The 24,455-nt window shown below is 37.1% G+C and overlaps 1 protein-coding gene across 2 annotated transcripts; it reads right to left on the reverse strand.

The window, feature by feature from the left end:
* Positions 888–23,654, reverse strand: UBLCP1 (ubiquitin like domain containing CTD phosphatase 1). Of its 2 annotated transcripts, XM_003134100.4 has the most exons (11): positions 23,338–23,654; positions 19,554–19,752; positions 18,688–18,779; positions 18,194–18,279; positions 17,998–18,113; positions 16,481–16,579; positions 13,739–13,776; positions 13,089–13,187; positions 7,776–7,892; positions 3,701–3,828; positions 888–1,947 (listed from the first exon to the last, which is right to left on the reverse strand). In XM_003134100.4, the coding sequence occupies exons 2-11, from the start codon at positions 19,705–19,707 to the stop codon at positions 1,920–1,922; spliced, it is 957 nt and encodes a 318-aa protein (XP_003134148.1). In that variant the 5' UTR covers positions 19,708–19,752; positions 23,338–23,654; the 3' UTR covers positions 888–1,919. The 2 variants fall into 2 exon arrangements, with proteins under 2 accessions (XP_003134148.1, XP_005672635.1); XM_005672578.3 differs by lacking the exon at positions 18,688–18,779 and having other exon boundaries at positions 23,338–23,641.

Here is a 24,455-nt window from a genome sequence, read left to right on the forward strand (position 1 = left end):
ATTTGTCTCCACTGAGCCACAACGGGAACTCCCTAGATTAAATACACTATAGGAGGCACAAATTGAAAGTGTGAAACATATATTCATAAAACTAACCTGTTATTTCACTAGAATATGCACCTGAATTGTCATCTCCTGGTTCTGTCATGTACACCGCATAGAGATACAGAGGTAGATCTGTTCAATAAACCCTAAGACACAAAAGACAAAGCAAAATTCTCACACTACATGAATGTATTAATCACACAAGCATATGTGATCTCACTAAGCCAGCAATAACAATGTTCTCCCAGGATTGCTTAATTGTGAATAACTTATTAATAAACTTTGGTTTGGGCACCACCTAGTGGAAGAAAATGTTTTTTAATAATCCAACTTTGCTTCCCGAGTCTTGCTAATTTTTGTATTTTAGCTATATTTAGAAAGTGCCTGCTCTTTATTGACCAATACAAGTAGGTTTAAGTGTTCAGTTTTCTTAAAAAAGATAAAACCCTTCCCATGACTACTTTGGAATAATAAACTGCTTCTTACAGTGGGAAAATGTACCAATGACATGCTCTCAAAAAATTCTACTCCATTCTTAAATATTTAAATTTAGCCTCATAATTAAGAGGTATTCATTGAGTCATTTTAATTCAGTTTCCAAACTCTACCGCACTGTATATCTTGATAATAACCTGTCACAAAGAAAACAGCTTATCTTTTTGAAAACATGGTGCTTATTAGAAGTAATTGAAAATATTTAATTTGCTGCTAAAATTCCAAATGCACAATGATATAAACACTTTTAAAACCATACACATAAGCAGTCTTGGCTTGAACCTAATGCTTTGTTTTGTAATTCAACAAACAGGCAAAATATCTGGGATAACAAAGAGCACATTATCAACATTTTAAGAAAAGGAATTTATTATTTACACCACTGAAATAGTCCCGTAAGAACAATATACACCAAGTTTATTTGAAAGGATCAGATTCCTTTCAAATACAAGAACTGTATAAAGCAATACTGTAAACACAAAACAGTGGTCACATTACCTATCTGCAGGCATAAGCAATGCAAATAATTTTTTTTTAATCTTATGGCTAGATATTTTTTACTGAAACAGTGTTTGCACTTAGACAAGTTAGAGCTAGAACAGAACAAAAACTTGTTGTCCATGCTTTTTAGGGCTGAACGAGTGATATGTCCCATCGTAAAACATACTGCCTCAAACTGCCTTTAGGACAAGGGTTTCAGGCAGGAGTGCTTCTACTTAGCCACTACAAAGAAACAAACTCTTGTTCCTTATTTTTATTCTTCAGTCCTGTGTTTTCTATTTGTCATACTATGACACATCTGTATCACAGCAGACGTTTTCCAGTTTTACTCAAAGAACACTGACACACATATAGACCAAACTGAGATAGCTCAGAATTTAGAGATGTAAATGTTGGAGTAAGAAGAGAAATTGTGTTTATGACAATGGAATTAAAAAAAAACTCTCAGTGATGTTAAGCACACCAAACTAGGTTCCTTACTAAAAACCTTTTTTAAAGAGAAAAACTGTAGTTTCAAGATGGGTTTGGGCTTAGACAACACAATGAGACAAAAACACATGACATACTTGTTTCCAAAGTCACAAAATGACATTGTAAAGTATACATTTTTGTCCACTTTTTGTGTTTGTACTCCATGCTGGAGAACCTATTTTTCCAGAGTTACAGTATATTCAGAGAGGGAGAAAAAGGGATCTTTTTCCATGTATTGCTATGATCTTCAAAAAATATAAAATTAAATTTACAAAAAAACTGGAAGACCAAGTATAAGCAGTCTGGTATTTGCTACAGTGTCCAGCACTATCATAATGATCTCTAGCACAAAAGCGAGAAGTTCATGGATCTCAAGTATCTTCGATAACTGCCAGTATGACTTGTAACTACTGTCCTTGCTTCTTTGAGAGATACCTGCAAGAAACAAAAGAGAGATATCTAAGCCGTATCACATTAAATTTAAGTTAACCATTAACTCTCCTCTGCAAAGAAAGTTATTTAATAACAAAACTTTTCAAGACAAGTAATAACTATTAATAACTGCTAACATGTGTTGACTGTGTGCTTAGAACTAAACTAATACTGTTCTAAGTATATGTATTAATTCAGCTAGTCTTCACAACAGTTCTATTAGGAGTTTTCTATGATAATAACTCTGTCACAAAGAGGTTAAGCAACCTCCCCAAGTTCACACAGCTAAAAAGTGGCAGAGCTCAGACTGAAGAAAACATGGTTCTGAAGGCTGCATGCTATCACTCCAAAGTGCCTTACTTCCAAATATGAAAGGAACATATTAACTAGTTTTATAATTTCTCCCCCAAACTCAAATTCTATTTAAAGATCTTCTTGCATAAAGAGAGTGTGCCAAAGCTGCTAAAGAACTCTGACCACGAGTACAAAGATGCAAAGACAATAATTTACTAAGCAGTTTTTATCCATATTATTTTATAGGAGTCTTCTAATAAAATTTTTAGATCTCTTTCTCATGTTTATGAATTACTAAGAGCTATAGGGATAGGGAAAAGAGTTCTTAAATTCAGGAGACCTGGAGTTTTGATGGTAAAACTTGTTCACACTGTGGCATTTATTATCTCTATAACCTAGTTACACCATCCACGAAATGGAAATGGGAATTAAAAATGCCAGCCTAACAGGATTATGAGACTCTATGCGTTAGAGTGATCTGAAAAATCAACAGCATAAATTGAAGGGCCAAAGTGTCATTTTTTTTCTTTGCTTTTTTTTAGGGCCACACCTGTGGCATACGGAAGTTTCCAGGCTAGAGGTCAAGTCAGATCTACAGCTGCCCGCCTACACCACAGCCACAGCAATGCCAGATCCCCAACCCACTAATCGAGGCCAGGGATGGAACCCGCATCCTCATGGATACTAGTCAAATTCATTTCCACTGAGGCATGATGAGAACTCCCAGTGTCATTTTATTACGTAGTTTCTTTTGTTGCTGTACAAGTGAAATCCAATCTTTATTAAAGATCTACTTCCAAAAAAGTACCTGCAGTACATAATATTCCTGTCCACTTCTCCAGGTTTTTTTCCTTGCCTCAAAGTCTTGACATTTCTATGTAGTCCATATATAGATTTGTGCATATGTTTGTGCTCAGAAAAGAGACTAGAAAACTAAATACCAAGCTGATAATAGTAATGGTTACCTTTCATAATCATAAGTAATTATTTTCCCAAAGGAGTAAATTTTCTAATTTTTCTGCTACACAATGAGGTTACGTGTAATTTTTAACAGAAAATTTTTTAGAATTCATCCATTCTAAATAAAAATAAAAGTTATGTACATACCAAGGTTGCCCTTTTCTTTTTTGTTAATGTATAGGTGATTTACAATGTTGTGCCAATTTCTATTGTAAAGTAAAATGATTTAGTCATACATATACCTACATTCTTTTTTTTAACATTATTTTCACTCATGGTCTATCCCAGGAGATTAGATATAGCTCCCTGTGCTATGCAATAGGCTCTTATTGTCTATTTATTCTAAGTGTAGTAGTTTGCATCTATTAACCCCAAATACCAGGCCATCCCAATCCCAATCCCTCCCCTTCCCCTTTGGCAACCACAAGTCTATTCTCCATGTGCTAGACGATCTTTTCATTCATTCATGTAAACAGGAAATGAGTAAGCAATTAGCACTTACCTTTCCCAATATTTGTGATTTAGGTCCAAAAAGTCATCTAATTTTGCTATTTCCTTGAGGTACTGGGTTAATTTTAAAAGTTCTTTGTCTTTATCTCGATTTAGGTGTGCTTTCATAAAAGGTCTTATCTGTCAGAAAACAGACATTATCCAACACTTCACATTGCGGTTAAGAAAACTAGTTCAAATCTATACTACTGTATCACTTAAATATGGTTAATGAGATTAGAATATCACCAAGGATGGCAATACTACAAATTACTTTTACATTATCCCACTGGCAGTCATGGTATGACATTTAATCATTGCCGCCTGTTGAGAACAATGAGCCCTTAGGAGTTGATACCATATCTATCAAGAGTAGAGAAGATTTTAAAGATTTTATATATATATATATTTCTCTTCCATTGGAAAAACACACTACCAGCTTGAAATGGACAGAAAAAAATTTCCCATATGTTCTATTTGCTTAAGAACAACTCAGGGCCAGGGAACTCCACAGCTGTTAGTTAGCTAGGCTCCTACAGCTTGAGTAGCACCGTCAGAGTCTGCACAGAAGCAATTCTTGTAGGAGATCCTACTCCAAACAGCATAAGCAGCGCTGTTTCACAGCAGCAGCAGTGAATACAAGAGATCAAGAAGACTCTGCACGGACTTGCTTAGCCCTGCAGCTAGGAGTAAATAGGCATGATATTACCATGTAGTGAGATTAGTTTCTGCATAATCCCAGGGCAATATCGCAGTGTTGCAAAGCATTCCCTCATTTAAGGAAGACTGTAAAGGCAACATATGAACTTTTAAACTATTAATATACAATGGACCCAAGTGATTCCAAGTATAAAAGCAGGAAGGGATTCAGACTGAAAGAGAAAGTACCGAGTCAGTGACTGGTAAGTAAGATTTTCAACCCAAGGCCCTGTTAAGTTACTTTTACTTTCTAAACATTTGGTCTTAAGCACTGTTAAACAACAAAACTAAAGTACCCTGATGATTCTGGATCTAAGAGTCAAACTGGTTAAATGGAAAAAATTTCCGAGTTGACTTTACTTGTTCTCAGATAATTACTGTACCATTCTTCAGGAATGATCTAAGTTTGCCTAGCAGGGCAGGCAAATACATTAACACTATTGTCTCATATCAAAGATACAAACACTATTTAGATTTCTGCATTCTCTTATATCATTTCCTTATAGATATTAAAAGTGAAGTTTTCAGAGTAATTATTTATTTACCTATGACCAAAACTCAAGTTCCTTTAGTTCAGTACTGTAATTCTTAAACTACAATGCCTCCTATTTCAAACTTCAAGATTAGCAAGCTTATAGTAGAAGTTAACTACGTTAAAAATAATCATGTCTGTGAAATCTTTGAGATTTCTATCAAAAGCATTATGAAACTGTGATAACACAGACTTGAAGAATATTTCTCAATTTCAAAACCATGTTTATGTATGTCAATGTGGGCAGATCAAAAGGAGATGTGTGAAAGATTACCTGAGGAATGCTTAAAAATACCTCTCTTGGGTTAGAACTTTTGGAGGTAGAGACTTACGTATAGGAATTCTTTCACTGATTCAACTGAGTACTTGGTTAAAAAAAAAATCTTGCTCTAAAGTAACATAAAGAACTAGAAATTTCCATCATCATCTCTCTGCATCCAGAGATGAGGAGGGTACAAACATTCACTGGAAAATAGTATTTTTTCTAAAAACAAACATGAAAACAATATTTTTTTTAAGGTAAACGTCTTTAAAAAAATCATTTCCTGTTTTATCTATATGTAGAATCTGAAAACAAAAGAAAACAAAAACACCTACACAAAATCAAGCTCATACATACAAGTAACAGATTAGACTGATGGTTGCCAGAGCCTGGTGGGTGAGAGAAATGGGTAAAGGGAGTCAAAGGTACAAAACTCCAGCTCTAAATAAGTCATGGGGATGTAAGGTACCTCACAGTGACTATCATTAGTAATACCATATCTTGTATTTGAAAGTGCCAAATAGAGTAGATCTTGTAAGTTCTCATCACAAGAAAAAATTCTGTAACTATGTATGGTGACAGATGTTAACTAGACTCACTGTGGTGATCATTTCACAATATATACAAATATCAAATCTTAAGTTATATTATACACATAAAACTAATATTATACCACAATTTGGGGGGGTGGGGGTGGGGGAGGGCTGTGCCCACAGCATGTGCAAGCTCCAGGGTCAGTAACTGAACTGAATCAGGAACAATGCCAGGTTCTTAACCTGCTGAGCCAGCAGGGAACTCCCTATTATATAATTTTTTTAAAAATTGTATTGATTCCTTGAATATAAAGACTTTACCTCCTTTCCAGTACAGATAGTAACCATTAGTTTCATAGAAAATTCAGCTTAGATCAGTTGAATCTTTTCTCAAGACTGTAAGAATATATTTTTGTATTTATACCTGGTAAGCGCTTATATTCCCACATATAGGAAGAGCACTTCTCCTAAGGCCTCAAAAAGAAAGTATTTTTTAAGAGTAACATAATCACCAACCTACTGCTGAGTACTTTTCTTCCAAGTAAACAGTTTTTGTATTTTATGACAATTCACCACCTAGATTAGTACCTGCTCCTCAGACTAACCTCACTATACACTAAAGACCACATCAGCAGTCTGGAAAGAAAGCTTCAAAAATGTACTTTCTTCAAGTCTTTCCCTCTTGTCTTTTAAAGTTATCAAGAACTCAGCTTGTGGAAAAAGTTTAAGACTGAGATCAAAAATATCTTAGTAACAGGATTTTCACTTCAAATGGAGACTCCATTTGCATTAGTACCATAAAAATAGAGCTGTCTTTTCCATTCTCGTATTGTATTGACATACAAGCAACCTATAGGTGCCAGATATTACAAGTTTCAAATTTCTCTCTTACCAATTTTATGCTGCTACTACGATTAAATATCACTATCACATCTATGTAAGATTTTATGTGACTTCATGCTAAGATCATCACTGGCCTAGAAACGGGGTACTTAAGTTCTAATTCAAATTCTATCATTAACCAGTTATATACGTGATCTTAGGCAAGTCATGAACTTTCGGATCCTCACACTGTTTCTATAAAATTAAGACAAGGGAGTTCCTGTTGTGGCTCAATGGTAACAAACATGTCTAGTGTCCTTGAGGATGCAGGTTTGATCCCTGGCCTCCCTCAGTGGATTAAGATCCAGTGTTGCCATGAGCTCTGGTGTAGGTCACAGACGCAGCTCAGATCTGGTATTGCTGTGGCTATGGCAAAGGCTGGCAGCTGAAGCTCCAATCTGACCCCTAGCTCGAGAACTTCATATGCTGCAAGTGTAGCCCTAAAAGAAAAAAAAAAAATTTTAATTAAGATGACAAGATGACTGAGGTTCCTTCTAGCTCTGGCATTTTATAATTCTAATCTATTTATACTGCATGAATTTTCAAAAATCTTCCCTTGAGAGTTCCCATCGTGGCTCAGTGGTTAACAAACCCGACTGGTATCTATGAGGACGCAGGTTCAATCCCTGGCACTGCTCAGTGGGTTAAGGATCCAGAATTGCCGTAAGCTGTGGTGTATGCTGAAGACGAGGCTTGGATCCTGAGTTGCAGTGGCTGTGGTGTAGTCGGCAGCTACAGCTCCAATTCAACCTCTGACCTGCAAACCTCCACATGCCGCAGGTGCGGCCCTAAAAAAAAGACAAAAAAAAAAAACTTCCCTTAGTTTCAGTTTAAAAATGCAAAAAACCTAACTGCCAGCTTTCCAGCTAAATAAAACATCAGAAACTCTCTAAGATTTATATCCCTAATAGAACTGTGACGCTTTCACTTTTTGATGGTAAAAGTCAATGTCAGCAAGCTCAAGTTGTTCCTAAATAAAACACCTGGATGAGTTGGCTAACTCAGGAAGTATATCAATGCAAAAGAGATGATGTTCAATTTTATATGAATTTTTCTAAATCCTTAAGCTTTTCTTGCCAGAGCAATACATTACTTGCAAAAATTTATGAAATTCAATAGTGCTAAAGTTCTACTACATATTACAGGTTATATGAGCATAGCAAGTAAAATTATGTCTTACCTTTAATCCATTCTGTGGGTTCATGAGAAAATTTCTTCCTATGTCATCAAACATAATGGTGTTTTTTTTGCTGTAAAACTCTGAAAACTTTCCCCATATAACACCAAGAGGCTTCACCTTAGAATAAAATTTTAGATTTAACAAACTTTATCAATAGTTCATCTTTTCTTAAAAGCAGAAATACTGCAAAATGCCCTGCAGAATGATGCCAGAGCGTTTCTTTCTTGTGAGACAGTGACAGCTGGCTGTGCAAACAGACCAGAACGAAGATGCAATCAATACACTTTAAGGCACAATATACTTCCAAATGTTCATTTCTGAAAAGACTTTTCATGTCTAACTGAACTAAGCCCATTATAAGACTTTCTATAATTTTAACATGAAGATTGTGGTCAAAAAAAGATTAACTATTTAATTTAAAAACTAAGAATATAGTAACTGTTTAGATGTCTGTTGAACAGTCACATATTCCCTCAGAGCTTGAGGTTTCACATGGGGTTTGTTTTCAAAACTAGAAAACAATGTACCTGTCTCTTTTATTACAATATTTAAATATTTTGTAGAGGATCAACCGACTTTCTCTCTCTCTTTTTTCTGGCCTCACCTGCAGCATGCAGAAATTAGTAGGCCAGAGATCGAACCTGTGCCACAGCAGCAACGCGGGCCGCTGCAGTGACTATAGATCCTTAACCTGCTGCACCACACGAGGAAACTCCTTGACGTTCTCTTTAATTCACTGGCACAGGGAATTCCCACTGTGGCACAACAGGACTGGTAACGCCTTGGGAACACTGAGACATAGGTTTGATCCCCAGCCCAGCATGGGGGTTAAGGATCTGGCACTTCCACAGCTGCAGCTTGAATCTGATTCCCTGGCTCTGAACTCCATATCCCGCAGGGTAGCCGAAAAAGAAATAAAAAAACAAAAAAACATGCTTTGGAGTTCCCACTGTGGCTCAGCAGCTTACAAAGACGACTAGTATTCATGAGGATGTGGGTTCAATCCCCGGCCTCACTCACTGGGTTGGGGACCTGACACTGCCACGAGCTGTGGTATAGGTGGCAGACTAGGCTTGGATGTGGTGTTGCTGTGGCTGTGGTGTAGGCCGGCAGCTGTAGCTCCAATTCAACCCCTAGCCTGGGAACTTCCATATGCCATGGGTGCGGCCCTAAAAAGAAAAAAACGACAGTAACAAAAAAAATCAGTGGCATAGGCGCATAATTTCTAGGGCATTTGATTGCTTAAGTTCAAAAGTACCATTAATTTGTAAATTCTCACTTTTATTTCTGAATTCTTAAAATGAGCCTTCAAAAGGATAATTCCGCATATATCTGTATCTTTTGATATTTGTATAAATTCTCTGTAAGAAATAACAGGGACTGCCTGTAAGGAGAGTTAAGTGGCTGCCAGGTCCAGGTAGGAGGAAGACTTCACTATATACTTCATTTGTGAATCCTGTGAATATATTTTACATATCCAGAAAAAAATCTGAATATATTAACTTTTGGAAGAAAAAACACTTTTCGCTGAAGGCAATAATATCATTTATGGTGCTACGAGATTATATACTAATAATAATTGAGATTAAATGGTAGTAAAAAAAATGATGACAAGGGTCATGTTTTCATTTTCTTCTTCTATAATTTATTTTAAAATGGAGAAAGTCTTTTTCTTCTATTTAATGTCCTCGCTACTACAAAAGCTATTAAAATATTTTAACTTCACTAGAATTTTATTCACCAAATTTGTTTGCACTATTTATTACTGAAACAAACACTCCAAATACTTGAAGACAAGTATATAAGAACTGACACAATAAACCAGATTCTTGGTTTTCTTAGCCAACAAAAAAGCCTCAAGAAATATGACGGGCGGCATGATCCAGGGTTAGAAATCCGATATCCTCTTATACAGTGCTGTCATTTTGTAATTAGGTCAAGCACCATATGTTCCCCAAAACATGAACTACTTTGTTCTCAATTAGAGAATATTGCTGACAGTGGGAAGATCTGAAAACACCAAAAAGCACAAAAGAAAATTTTTAATTACCTATAATCCAGTTAGTATCAAAGATTGCAACTAGATATCCTCATGTATTTACCACCAGTCTTTTTGAAAAACAGCAGCAGCCTCAAAAAGTTCACAGATCTTTTGTTAAGCTAACAGAAACTCTGAACCAAAGGTTAAAAACTATTTTCTAACAGTTTGAAAATACTGCTAAAAGACTTCCTTCACTTTAATAATGTATCATGAAAAAATGTTAAAGCACTAAATAAATACTACATCAAATAATAAGCTGAATTCCATTAAATGGATGATCAAAAATTTATACAACCAATTCCCTACTGTCGTAGGAATTTGTTTATTGAAGACTTATTTTTACTCCTTTAAATTTTCATTATTAAAGTCTCAGGATACAAAATTAATACACAGATATCGATGGCATTTCTATATACTAACAATGAAAAATCAGAAAGAGAAATTAGGGAAGCAATTCCATTTACCATCACATCCAAAAGAATAAAAGACCTAGGAGTAAACCTACCTAAAGAGACAAAAGACCTGTACTCTGAAAACTATCATAAGACACTGATGAAAGAAATCAAAGGTGACACAAATAGATGGAAAGACATACCATGCTCTTGGATTGGAAGAGTCAATATAATCAAAATGACTATACCACCTAAGGCAATACACAGATTCAATGCAATCCCTATCAAATTACCAAGGACATTTTTCACAGAACTCAAAATATTTTCAAGTTTGTCTGGAAGCACAAAAGACCCAGAATAGCCAAACCTTCCTGAAAAAGAAAAATGGAGCTGGAGGAAACAGGCTCCCAGACTTCAAACTATACTACAAAGCAACAATCATCAAAACTGTATGGTACTGGCACAAAGACAGAAATATAGATCAGTGGAACAGGATCGAAAGCCCAGAATTACACCCACACACCTACACCCAACTAACCTATGACAAAGGAGGCAAGAATATACAATGGAGAAAGGACAGCCCCTTCAATAAGTGGTGCTGGGAAAACTGGACAGCCACATGGAAAGAATGAAATTAGAACACTCCCTAATGCCATACACAAAAATAAACTCTAAATGGATTAAAGACCTAGATAGAAGACCAGACACCATAAAACTCTTAAGAGGAAAACACAGGCCAAACACTCTCTGACATAAACCACAGCAACATCTTCTCAGATCCACCTCTTAAGAGTAATGACAGTAAAAACAAAAATAAACAAATGGGACCTAATCAAACTTAAAAGTTCCTGCACAACAAAGGAAACCCTAAACAAAACGAAAAGACAACCCACAGAATGGGAGAAAATCTTTGCAAATGAAGCCACTGACAAGGGATTCATCTCCAAAATTTATAAATACCTCCTACCGCTCAATACCAAAAAAACAAACAACCCCATCAAAAAATGGGCCAAATATCTAAACTCCAAAGAAGACATACAGATGACCGAGAAACACATGAAAAGATGTTCAACATCACTCATTATTAGAGAGATCAAATCAAAACCATGATGAGGTACCACCTTATACCAGCCAGAATGGCCATCATCCAAAAGTCTACAAATAATAAGTGCTGGAGAGGGTGTGGAGAAAAAGGAACCCTAGTACACTGTTCGTGGGATTGTAAATTGGTGCCACCACTGTGGAAAACAGTATGGAGATTCCTCAGAAAACTAAACACAAAACTACCATTTGATCTAGCAATCCCACTCCTGGGCATCTATCCAGAGAAAACCATGACTCAGAAAGACACATGTTCTCCAATGTTCACTGCAGCACTATTTACAATAGCCAAGACATGGAAACCACCTAAATGTCCATCAACAGAGGAGTGGATCAAGAAGATGTGGTACATATACACAATGGAATATTACTCAGCCATTAAAAGGAACGAAATACCAGCATTTTTAGCAACATGGATGGATCTAAAAATTATCATGCTAAGTGAAGTCAGCCATACAATGAGACACCAACATCAAATGCTATCACTGACATGTGGAATCTGAAAAAAGGACAGACGGAACTTCTTTGCAGAACAGATGCTGACTCACAGACCTTGAAAAACTTATGGTTTCCGAAGGTGACAGTTTGGGCGGAGGGGGGATGTGCTGGGGTTGTGGGATAGAAGTCCTATAAAATTGGATTGTGATGATCATTGTACAACTATAAATGTAATAAATTCATTGAGTAATTAAAAAAATAAAAATAAATTAAAAAAATAAACACTCCTATGTTTAACATTTCCCAAACTTCTTTTCACTATTTAGATTGTCAATGTACCACTTTAGTAAGCAATGAATTATATTTTTCCTGATGTATACAGTATTTCCTTTATTGAAAAAAATCCCATGGACTTAAAGTTCTATTTATGACTTTGACAAATTCTTTTTGTCTTTTTAATCTTTTTAGGGCCACACATATGGCATATGGAAGCTCCCAGGCTAGGGGTTGAATCAGAGCTACAAGTGCCCACCTATACCACAGCCACAGTAACGCAGGATCCAAGCCGTGTCTGAGACCAACACCACAGCTCATGGCAATGCCGAATCCCTAACCCACTGAGTGGGGCTAAGGACTGAACCTGGGTCTTTAGGGATACTAGTAAGGCTCGTTACCACTGAGCCGCAATGGGAACTTCCTGATTTTGACAATTTTTAAATACTGTCTCCCCTGAGCTTTCCTAGTTTGTTAGGTTCTCCCCAATTCTTACTGTTTGTGTGTTTCCGAAAGACAGGGACTATGTCTCCTCATCTCTTTATTCCCCGCAGTGCCCATCGCAGGGCCTTGCAGTTAGTAGAATTTCATAATACGAAAGAGAAGAACCTTAATTGTCTAAGCCCGACACTTTCCCAATGGTTCCTGTTGCTCACTCTAGGGCTTCATACACATCACCCCAAAGTACACGCAACATTATGTATCTGCACTCATTTATCAGTTTTATATAGGGCAGGGCAAGTATGTTCTGGCCTGTTTCTAGTACCTTCCTTGACGATACTCGGTAATTTTGCTCACCTGCTCAATCTTTAGCAACACCATGCTGCTATCATCATGGGACAATTAACCATGACTTTTCCTGACAGTCCTTCCTCTAGATCCTTAATTTTATCATTAAAATTCAAATATATTAGCCTGAAATAAATCTTTCTATGTCAAAATGCAACTGATACTTTATTATGTGCTCTGATGTATTTCAAAACTCTGTGGTTTACTCCATCAATATTAATACAAAAAGTACACTTGAAAACAAACAAATATTTAAATAAAAGCAAAATGACTTCTTACATCTATTAAACCTCTCCTTGGAGTATGCACTGTAATCATAGCAGCACTGTCCAACATGAAGGTAATCTTATAATTTGCATTTGTGCTCACTCCCAGCTCCTATAAATACAAATATTCAATATGGTTAAAATATAACGTGGAAAATTCCAGGTTTTATAAATAGTCCAGTTATAATTTCCCATAGTGCCAACTTTCTACCCTCCCCGGCTACCACATCTTGTTCAACAATTAGCAAAGATTTTTGTTTCACTAAGCTAAGCTAATAAAATTGCAGTCCAAAGAACCCTAGTCTATTTAGCTCCAAAATGAGGTACCCTTCTCAATACACCACCAGAAACAGGTGACCTCTTGATTTACTGTCGCAGAAGGGCGTCATTTCTTTAAGAATCACACACCAGAGAGAAAAAGAGAAAGAAAGTACTATCGTAAGATGGTGGAAAGAGAAGCAAGGTTTGCTGTACCTGTTCTTGAAAAAGACCGAAGTACTCTTATGGTTAATGTTTCCACCATTAAACAGACTTTAAACACACCTCTAACTCCTGGTTTGTTTATTCCCTCCAACGACAATGAAATGAATTCAACCCAGAACTTTTTAGAAAGACAAAAGCAGTTTTGAAACATTCTTAAATGGATTGTTTCCTAACACTTACTTTCATTTTAGCTTCAATCCACTTCATATTTGTTGCAGCTAAAACATGAGGAATGATAACAATAAATGAAAAGCTTGAATTTAATTTCAAAAATATTTCTTCTGTATAAATCAGTTAAGTTTTTCTAAGCAAAACTAAAAGTTCAAATACATCCCCCAAAAACCCCAGCATATTTATGGTAATTTTAACTATAAAATAAATTTATTTTAGTGTGTCTTCAAGGCAACAAAATTAAACTGCTATCCAAAAGATACAGGTAACTAATGTTTAAAAGAGCTCTGAACCTAGGAAATTCATATCCTTTTATATAACAGCCCTAATACTATTCTCTATCAGTTCTAAACTTGAATTTCGGGTGCCTGGATCTCTATTTTCTTCTATGTTCCTACTGCAACTTACAGGTTTATATGTCCAAATAAGCAGATTAATGTTATGCATCAAAAGTTTATATTAAAGGCTACTAGGCTGAAGGCCACTGAAAAATGTTAATGAAAGTTGGCATTCTGCCAGCGTAGCAAACTTGGTGCTCACTGAGTCCAGCAGCTTTTAACAAGAAGTCTGAGACAACTAAATCATAAAACGTACTTACTCATCATTAGACACCAACCAGTTTTGAGATCACTGATATTAAAATTCAACCTTCAGGAGTTCCCATCATGGCTCAGTGGAAATGAATCTGACTAGTATCCAAGAGCATGTGGGTTTGATCCCTGGCCTCGCTCAGTGTGTTAAGGATCTGGTATTGCTGTGAGCTGTGGTGTAGGTCACAGACAGACACAGCTCAGATATGGCTGTGGCATAGGCCAGCAGCTACAGCTTCAATTCAACCCTTTGCCTGGGAACCTCGATATGCTGCAGGATGTGGCCCTGAAAAACAACAAAAAAAATGAACCTTCAGTTTTATGTGCTACTCATCTCAAGTTCCTGGACTAAACTATATAGGTATTATCAAGTAAAATGTTTAAAAGGGGAAAAGTTCAATTACTTAAAGTGGGTGTATGTTATTTTTTTAAGGGCAAAAGAGGTACCTGAATTCTCAAAATAAAAATCTTTAGTACACACACAAGAACCAAAAGAATCACCTTATATGCAAAATTGGTCAGTGGAACTAAAATTTTAGAGAGTGATGTATCAACAATGACAACAACCATGAGACAGGGAAAAACAATTTTTTAATTCAATATATATTTTTGGTCTGTAATTCTCAAATAAAAAACAGATTCACAGCTTATTAATAAAAAGAGTTTCTAGGAGTTCCCATTGTGGCTTAACAGGTTAAGAATGCATGTTCGATTCCTGGCTTTGCTCAATGCGTTAAAGGATCCAGCGTTGCTATGAGCTGTGGTGTAGGTTGTAGATGCAGCTCGGGATCTGGCATTGCTATGGCTATGGTGTAGGCTGGCAGCTATAGCTCCGATTCGATCCCTAGCCCAGGAAATTTCCATATGCCGCAAATGCAGCCCTTAAAAAAAGAAAGGGGGTTTCTAATTATTAAGTAACTGTTACATGTCAGACATGTTACTAGTAGCTATACCAGTATTTTAATTCTTACAACTACACTGTGACATAGGTTTACTCATCTTCATTTCTCAGGCTTGGAGAGATTAACTGACCTGCCCAGAGTCACACAGTAGTCAGAGCCAGAATTAAGACCCTCGTCAACTTGAGCTCCAAGATGAGGTGCCTTTTTCAACATACTGCCATGAAATTACATAATTTACAAAAATAACTTATTTTAAACATATGATTGCAAAAAATTCCCTAAGTTACTAAGTTTACTTTAATAACATTTAGAGGATAAACTTTTTTCTCAAATGCCATGTCCAATGTCAGAACTGCTGAACAAAAAATCATTTCCCAGGAAGCTTTCTTTTTTGAATCTTTAAAAACCAGAAAATTATGTATTCAATCCTAACAGCTGTGAACTCATATTAATACCAAACAACTGATTATAATAGAAAATACAAATTAAATTTAGACTGAAGAACTATGTGGTCTCTCATCAAAAACCTAGTACCATCTTTAACTGATGAGATTTTACCTAATTCACAATTAGGATAGCTCTTTCTGTTTATGACACTGCCAAGCGCAACTTTTAAGTGTTTGTGGGAAGAGGGGCTGTAAATCAACACACTCCCCTTCCCTTTTCAAGGAAAAAAATAAAAAGTCACTTAAACTAAACAGTGTGCTCAGTAATGGACTAAATTTACTTTTTGGAGCAAACTCATTCTGATCATAGACCTACAAGTTCCTGGAATGGCAGACCACAACTGGAGTAACACTGCTTTAGCCCTTCATCTATTAATTTTCCTTAAATAAACTCCTATTGCCTTTATTTCTGAGCTATAGCACTATATTTTTTTAATACATATCTTTCTCCAAGTATTTTCAGATCAAAGTGATGAAGAAAGGAGAAAGCAATAATACAAAGATTCTACAATGAAGATCAGAAAGAAAAAAAAAAAAAGAAAAAGATCAGAAAGAAAAGTTCCTACTCAAGGTGGAATTTTGTGAGAAAATAAGCCCTTTTTTGGGGACACCATAATCTAATCTCTCCCCATATTTAACTATTTCAGTGGTATTATGGCAAATATAGTATAAGTTTATATTAAGATACAAGAAAGCCTAACATGCTTTGTCAGAAATTTGCTAAATATAAAATGTAAGTCACATTTTATAAGGCAAAATAACATAAGGAACAACATTATTTTCACGGAAATCTAAACAAGAAATATAGCTTACACCAAATAACAATGTCATAGTCCTCATACGCAGATGTTAGGAATTCATGAAGATATGGCCTCATTAACTCTACACCAGTCTCCGCACAAGACCTATGGTCTAAAAGAAAATCAGAGATGATTATTAGTTTATTATCATGGACAAGTCCTAACATCAATTAAACTTCTGAAATAAAAACACTCAAATACAAACTCCTTCGAACTAAATTACACTGGCTGACAAAGACATGTCTTCAAAGCACACAATTCAATATCCTTGTGATCCAATTTTAACTGATCAATTTTGTTCAATTTGCAAAGAGCAATACTCAGAATTCAGGCTTATATAATAAACTGTAAATTTTTTTTTCATGTAACCTCTAAAGTGTAGATGTTATTATAGGATATGAAAAACAAACTAAGGCCACCTATACTTACTTTTAGCCATTCACCTTCCAAATACAGTCACATTTCACCAAAATGACAGGTCCAATTAACTTAATAATCAAATTTTAAAATAAGTATACATTAACCTATGACATATTCTTAAAGTTTAGGGTTAGCAGTACATAAATTCATTCTAATATCAAGAATTAGGAGTTTCCGTCATGGCGCAGTGGTTAACGAATCCGACTAGGAACCATGAGGTTGAGGGTTTGATCCCTGCCCTTGCTCAGTGAGTTAACGATCCGGCGTTGCCGTGAGCTGTGGTGTAGGTTGCAGACGCGGCTCGGATCCCACGTTGCTGTGGCTGTGGTGTAGGCCGGTGGCTACGGCTCCGATTAGACCCCTAGCCTGGGAACCTCCATATGCCACAAGAGCAAAAAGACAAGGCAAAAAGGCAAAAAAAAAAAAAAAAAAAAAAAAGGACAACAACAAAAAAATAAAAGAATTAACTAATCATTTCTTAACAATATTAGAGGATGAAATGTTTCTCTTTTGTTAACATGAAAAATTTTAAACACAAGAATCTGCCCTGATCATTATACAACTACAGATGTGATAAATTCAATGAGTAATATATTAAAAAAAAAAAAAAAAATCTGCCCTGAACATAATTAAATAGAAAACCAGGAATAAAATATCAAAAATTATTTTTAAATAATCCTCAAAAATTTTAAATGTTTAAAACAGTAACCCAGAAACACACATTCACAAAAAAATTTAAATGTTGATCAATAGAAAATGACTTGATTAAATTATCATGTATCCCTAAACTAGAATACTGCCTGACTAAAAAATAGATATATTTAACTCACTATGAACATTAAATGACTGAGATGTTCCATATATCACTAACCAAACATAAAAAGGATATACACACAAATACCCTGGAACATATAACATAAAAATATAAGTGGTAATCTTTGTGTCTGGGGATTACAGGTAACTCCTTTTTTCACTTACAATAAACGCTTTACTTTTAAAATAAAAAGAAAAGCTTTTAAATATTTCATATTACAACGGCAAAATACACAAATGAAAGGAAAAAAGTTGTTGTGGGTAATAGAAGATGCAGCACAGTTTTAGCTGACTTACCAAATAATGTATAATCAACATCTAGTACCAAAAGCTTTTTCCCTTCCCTGGGAGGATTCAAAATTTCCACTTTGTACTCTTTCACTCTGCGGGAAATTTTCAGTAGGTTTTCCTCCCTAATGAATAAATACAATCAGATGAAACATTCACTTTCTCATATTACAAACAATTTCCTTTGATGGTGAAAAGCACTCACCTGTTTTCTACTTCAACTACTTCATCTTCAATATCAAAGTCATTGACAACATCATCATTGTCAGGAGGTGGACCTAAGACATCTTCCTATTGAGATGAAAAATAATTTTGTTTTACCACACAATTTTTAACATAACAAATACATGCAAAAGCATAAAAAACAAATGAGAGGTTTGATTTGAGTCCAAGAACCTTGCAAGTACACACTACAGGAAAACTTCCACACTTTCTATTTCGTTATATATGTTCACTGGGTAGATTTACCATGTGAAATTTGACCATTAGCACTACCACTATACTTACACAGCTAACTATATACTAACGAGTTCCCTAGTATTTGCTTTCTGCTGAGTTAAGACCACATTCACTGGGCAGCTTTTATTTTTCACTGACTGTTCAACTGACAATTTTACCACATAAAAATCAGGAGGCAACAGTGTGATATAAATCATATTATCTTCAAAGGGTCAAATGGTAACAAAAGTAAACATTTACCAAGCTCTCCTCACGAGTTCCCATCATCATGATTTTAGTATTTGGTTTCAGTTTGAGAGCTCCAAGCTTAACATCATTTTCTGCAGGTTTGCCTACAATACAAGCAAATGACTGTTTTCTCACTAAAGTTCAGATGCTGGTTTCACTATCCCATTATACAAACCCCTAATGTTAAAAGGTTTGGTACAGATTCCACAGCAGGTTTTTTTTCCCCTTAAATTAACAAACTGTTACTGGTGAATTAGCAATCTCTAACACACTAATAAGCAACAACTACAGCAAGGTTGGATTTTTTTCCCCAATGCTGTCTAAAAGGAACACCTTTCATTCAACTAACAAAAATAAATTCATGTTTTACTCTGTTGTTCAAGATGAAGATAACTGTTTTCCAGAAAGTTCTGAAAACTGATTGTCTAAGATAGCTACAAATTTACTGCTACTCAGAACTCACCCTTCAGTGATAGGACTAACACGATGAACACGCCTTTTAACTGGATAGCAACACTGCCTTTAATTTTTATCATTATTACTTTCAAAACAAAAAAGATGGGAGTAAAAGGCCCAAGCTGTAATGAAAAGGCTCTGCTGGAAGATAGCTATCAAAAAGTACACTATTTACCTGGGACTTCTGTGTCAAAGGTTTAACAAGCAAACACCAACTGTCAGAGGAATCAAATGTAATCTTAATAGTGGTGGTATTTTCAGATATCCTTAAATATTCTTACTTGCATCATTAAATAATTTTAGCAATATCCCTATCAAAGAAATCTCCAAGGGGAAAGACTTACTATAGAGAGCATATAATAAATTCTGCAAATAGTCATAAACACATGAATGCAATAAATGTGAAGAGAGGAGAAAATTACCTTTAACTTTGAGTCCAAGTAACTTCTGGCGTTCTGGTAGCACGCCGGTAAGGGTCTTAAGAAACTGTTTGAGATCGAGCACAGTATCATCTTCTGAAAGTGTGGTCACTGAATATTCCTGTCCACCCCATTTGACAATGATAGGAAGAGCCATCCTTGAAACATATGATGAGGCTGCTTTCCCTTCAGGAAAAGATGCCTAGAAAGAAAGACATATATAAGTTAAAATAGATATATCACGGATGTATCCAAACTGTAACTTCGGGTTTTATAAACTGTATCCCTTGCGTCCTATTTTAAAACTTGATGGTAAGAAATAAGATTTTCTCTTTACAGCAATGTTATGAAAATACCAAAGTTATTAGGACTCAAAGTCAAAATTTTCCCAATTTTTGGCTTTGAATTACTACTTTCTAATATTCTATCAGTGATTCTCTGTTCAACTGGAAAGCTGCAAAACAAGCTACCTATTCCCTCTCTGATCAGGCTTATGCTACAGGCAAGTTCCTCCGTGATGAACCATTCATATTCATTTACCATCTGCAAGTCATTTACCATCACTGTAGGACAGTGAGTTGTTAAGAGAACAAACTCTAGAGCCTGATTACCTGGGTTCAGATCCCAGCTCTTCCACTTATTAGCTATGTAACCTTGGGAAGTTAAGTGACAATTAGTGCCTCGGTCTTCTCATCTGTAAAGTCACTTAGAACCTGGCCCACTGAAAGCTCTACATACATAAGTACTGGTTAAAGAAATCATTTTAAAAAACGAAACTGTCAACTATTCCTCAATAAAATGTTTTTTAATTAAATAAATAAATAAGATGTATTTACATACATATATAATATTTTATTTGGTTTTTGGTTTTTGCTGTTGTCTTGTTTGTTTTTTCTTTTTAGGGCCGCACCTAAGTAAGTTCCCAGGCTAGAGGTCGAATCAGAGCTGCAGCTGCCTTGGCCTATGCCACAGCCACAGCCACGCCAGATCCAAGTCGCATCCGTGACTATACCACAGCTCAGGGCAACGCCAGATCCTTAACACACTGAGCAGGTCGGAGATCGAACCCACATCCTCATGGATACTGGTCAGGTTCATTACCAATGAGCCACAGCAGGAACTCCCAATATGATATTTAGAAACTCAAATGATTTATTACAAATAAAAAAGGTGCCTATTAGTTAGTAGGATGTTAAAACACCCCCCCTCCACATACACACACAAAGAAACTGAAACTGAAGCATTCCAGGCACTGTGCTAAGTAAATATTTGATTATTTGTTTCATATTTAATATACTGGACAATTTTTTGCAATCTCGTTTAACAAGGTTGTCTCAAAAGCTCTCTCCTTTACAATCAAGGAAATAGAAGTTTCAGAAAGGCTATGTAATCTCCTCAAAGCTGATAACAGAAGAGGTTTCCATAACTGACTCTTCCTTCTCCTATACAACAGTCTCTCTTGAATTAGATCTAGAGGAGTTAAGGCACCAAAGATCAGTAAACACCAAACACAAAGTCACACAAATATAAGTACACAAAAATTATATAGCAGCTGCCACTTATCAAGAATGTCCCCCCAAAAGCTTTCTACCAGCTTTAATAAATCTGTTCCCCTAACAGGTCAGAGAACTAGATCTTCTAGTCCCAAAGTACTGTATTTCCAAATGCTGTCACATATTTAATAAAACACTCAAGTATTATGACCAACTGCAAGAAAGGTGGCAAATTCTGAATTTTAACATACAAACATAATTCGGAAACAAGATGTCTTTAACAATGCCTGTTAGAAAAGAGCACCACAAATTCATTTATTCTTATGTTTATAACCTGCTCTACTAAAAATTTAAAGGTGTATTACTTGAAGTTAATGTATTCCTTTTGGAGAGAACTTGCTCTAACAAATGTTGTGATCCTCAATAAAAAGTCAAATGGACCTTTTGAGTCAAACTGAAATACCATTTAAATATTATTTTTCTGTAAGAAATGGAAGTAAAATTAAAGTTTAGAAGAATCAGGAATGCAACCAGCACTAATACAGTATGTCCTTTTGGGGAGAGCAGAATATTTGAAGTGAGATCACTTGAACTCCAGGTGAGTGTGTATAAGTCTTTGCACCTCTAGACAGTGTTCTCAAAGCGTGGTCTCCAGACCAACCAATAATAGGACCCAACTTGGTAACTTGTGAAAAATATAACTGGTCTGGAAAGATGAGACCTAGCAATCTGTGTTTTAGCAAATCCCAGTCCTCACCTCCCCCCACCTCTGAGGAACCCTAAAGTCTGAGAGCCAGTGCTCCAGATTCTTCAATTTTCTCAGCCTTAAAAAAGAAAATGCAGATGGCTTGGGCTCTATATGCTTAGTAAAGCAGTATACAAATGTTGTGCATCACCTATGCCCCAAGCAAGAATTCCCAATTGGCAACTGTCCTAAAGAACCAAGCACAACAAAACAAACACCGGAAAAACTTTTAATACATAAAGTCCTTAAAACTGTTTTTCAAAGTTTCTGAACTTCATTCCTTCAATATTCAGATCATTCACAACAATGAAGCAACACACTGCAAACGCACGAGTCATTTTATGTTTTCACATTTAGCCTTCTTTCTTACACAATTCTAATGCTTTGTATCACCTTGGACCCTCTTAGATTTATTAACTGAAAAATGACTTGGGGGTGGGGGTGGCAATCAAATGCAAAGGAGTAAGCAAGAAGCACTCCTTTACGGTGTACCTCTCAACAGTTAAGAATGGCTGTTTGGGTAAATTCTCCTAACAAACATACAGTGGTAACTTTCTCTAGTCAAGGCAGGAATTTTTACTTGACAAGAATACTGTTAGGGCATGAGGTAACAGCCGTGACAGCACTATGTAGACTGTAAAAAGCAATATGAATGGCGGTGATGATAGAAAAGTAACATGCTCAACAAATTAATTGAATCATCTCATTTAATCTTCACAATCTAAACTGACAACTAGTGTCTTCGTTACGCAGATCAGAAAACCGAAAAAGGAGAAAAACAACTTGCCAGAGACCATACAACTAAAAAGTAGCAAAGGTTGTTAACTTGAAAATAACAGCAGCAAAAGTTAACACCTTAGGAATTGAGATAAGGGAGTTAACTTTTCAACTTGCCTACTTAAAAGGTAACTATTAAAGTACTGTCAACTCCCAACTCGAGACAGCACAGCAGCAGCAACTGCGAGGGAGTGGAGAGGCAAGAGCTTCGGGAAGTAACTGGTGGGACAGCATAAAAAGGAGGTAGAGGAGTTCCCGCTGTGACACAACAGGATTAGCGCCTTGGTAGCGCTGGGGCGCAGGTTCTATTCCCGGTCCGACCCAGTGGGTTGGGGATCCCGAGTTGCGGTAGCTGAGGCTTAGGTCATGTCGGTGGCTCGGATATGTCGCCGGGCGGCCCAAAAAAGGGAGCGGGGGAGTAGAGATGCCCCCAGCCGAAGAGGGCCAGGATGCGTTCCACAGGTAGGAGAAGAGATGGGCAAACCCCAGAAGAGAAACGAGGGAGAAATGAGGTTTGGGGACGCAAAACCCACTGAGTCCTCCACACAGTCGAGGAGGCCGGATGCGAGGGCGGCAGCCCTAGTGCTGAGCCGGCGGAGGTTGGAGGCCTGGGCCGCGAACCAGGGCAGACGCGGACGGGGCACCCACAAGCAGCTCCAGCCTGCACGCCGGGCGGAAGCAGAGGAGACGTCAAGGGGACAGCAAAGCTGCGGTCCCCTAGCCCAACGGTGTCTCCGCGGCCAGCGCGCCGCTACACTCCTCTTCCCCTCACCTGGAACAGCGGACGCAGGATCCCCGGCAACAGCGGACGCAGGATCCGACCGCAGCGGAACCCCAGACGACCGGAAGTGAGAGGCGAGGACCGGAACCGGTTAACGAACCGGAAGTTAGGCTTTTAAACGGAAGCGCGCGGGGGACGGGAGTGCTGTTTCCCTTGTTTCTCTTTGGGTAGTGATGCTGCATAGCCCCTGCTTCATAGAGACGTCGTCGCCGAGACTAGGGGACCAGGCCTTTACGAGAGTGTGGCCGCTGTGCAGATGCCTGCGATCCCACGGCGGTGGCGGCCCTCACCTGTTCTGCGCATGCGTCCCACTCGCGGGCTCTGAGGCGGGCGGAGGTTGGAGGGCTGGGCTATGACGTCTCTGGTATTGTTTCGCCGAAGTCGGAGCTGGGACGGAGTCGCTTCGCCGGCTTCCCCGGTTATTCTTGAGATCTTCGCGGGACTCAAGCCTAGGACTCCTGTGGCTTTGTTATGTTCCGAATGAGGTCTGAAAGGTGACGTTTGAGGACTGTAAACTTGAGAACTCTTCCTGGCCCCCGGGGCCACCAACACCAGTAATTCTACCCATTTTTCCCAATGTAAAGGGAAACAGATTCCTCAAGAAAGGGAAGGGGCAAGCCCAAGTCTTGGAAGACAAGAAAGCAAATCTGATTTTGAGAGCTGCCGTCGAGGTTACTGTAGTACTGTATCCACCCGCCCCTTCAATCTTCCCTCAGAATGTTAATTACAAACCTTGACAAAAGAATTCCAGACTTCAGTGGATTTTTGGAGCAGCCCTTAGCTGGTATTTATAGCGAACTCTCAATGTGCATCACTTTATGTTAGGAAAAAAAAATTGCCCACCAGATTGTTGTGGCGCCAAACAAAACTTGGGTTTGAGGAAGGTAAAAATAATATTGGCACCAAGTATGCACCAGTCCTTAAATTACTTGTATATTTCTTTCTTGGCAGCGATTGTAACTGATCCATGATTCCCTTTGGCTGCCGTGGAAAGTAAGCAAAGAGCCAGGTTTTATGTCTTAGCAGTTTTTTAGTTAAGACATGTAAACTACTTTGCGTTTTCCTTTACTTTTGTGGTAATTTTTACTTCACTAGTATGAGTGTGCTCA

Source organism: Sus scrofa, chromosome 16 (genome assembly GCF_000003025.6).
Source record: "Sus scrofa isolate TJ Tabasco breed Duroc chromosome 16, Sscrofa11.1, whole genome shotgun sequence".
Lineage (NCBI taxonomy): Eukaryota > Metazoa > Chordata > Mammalia > Artiodactyla > Suidae > Sus > Sus scrofa.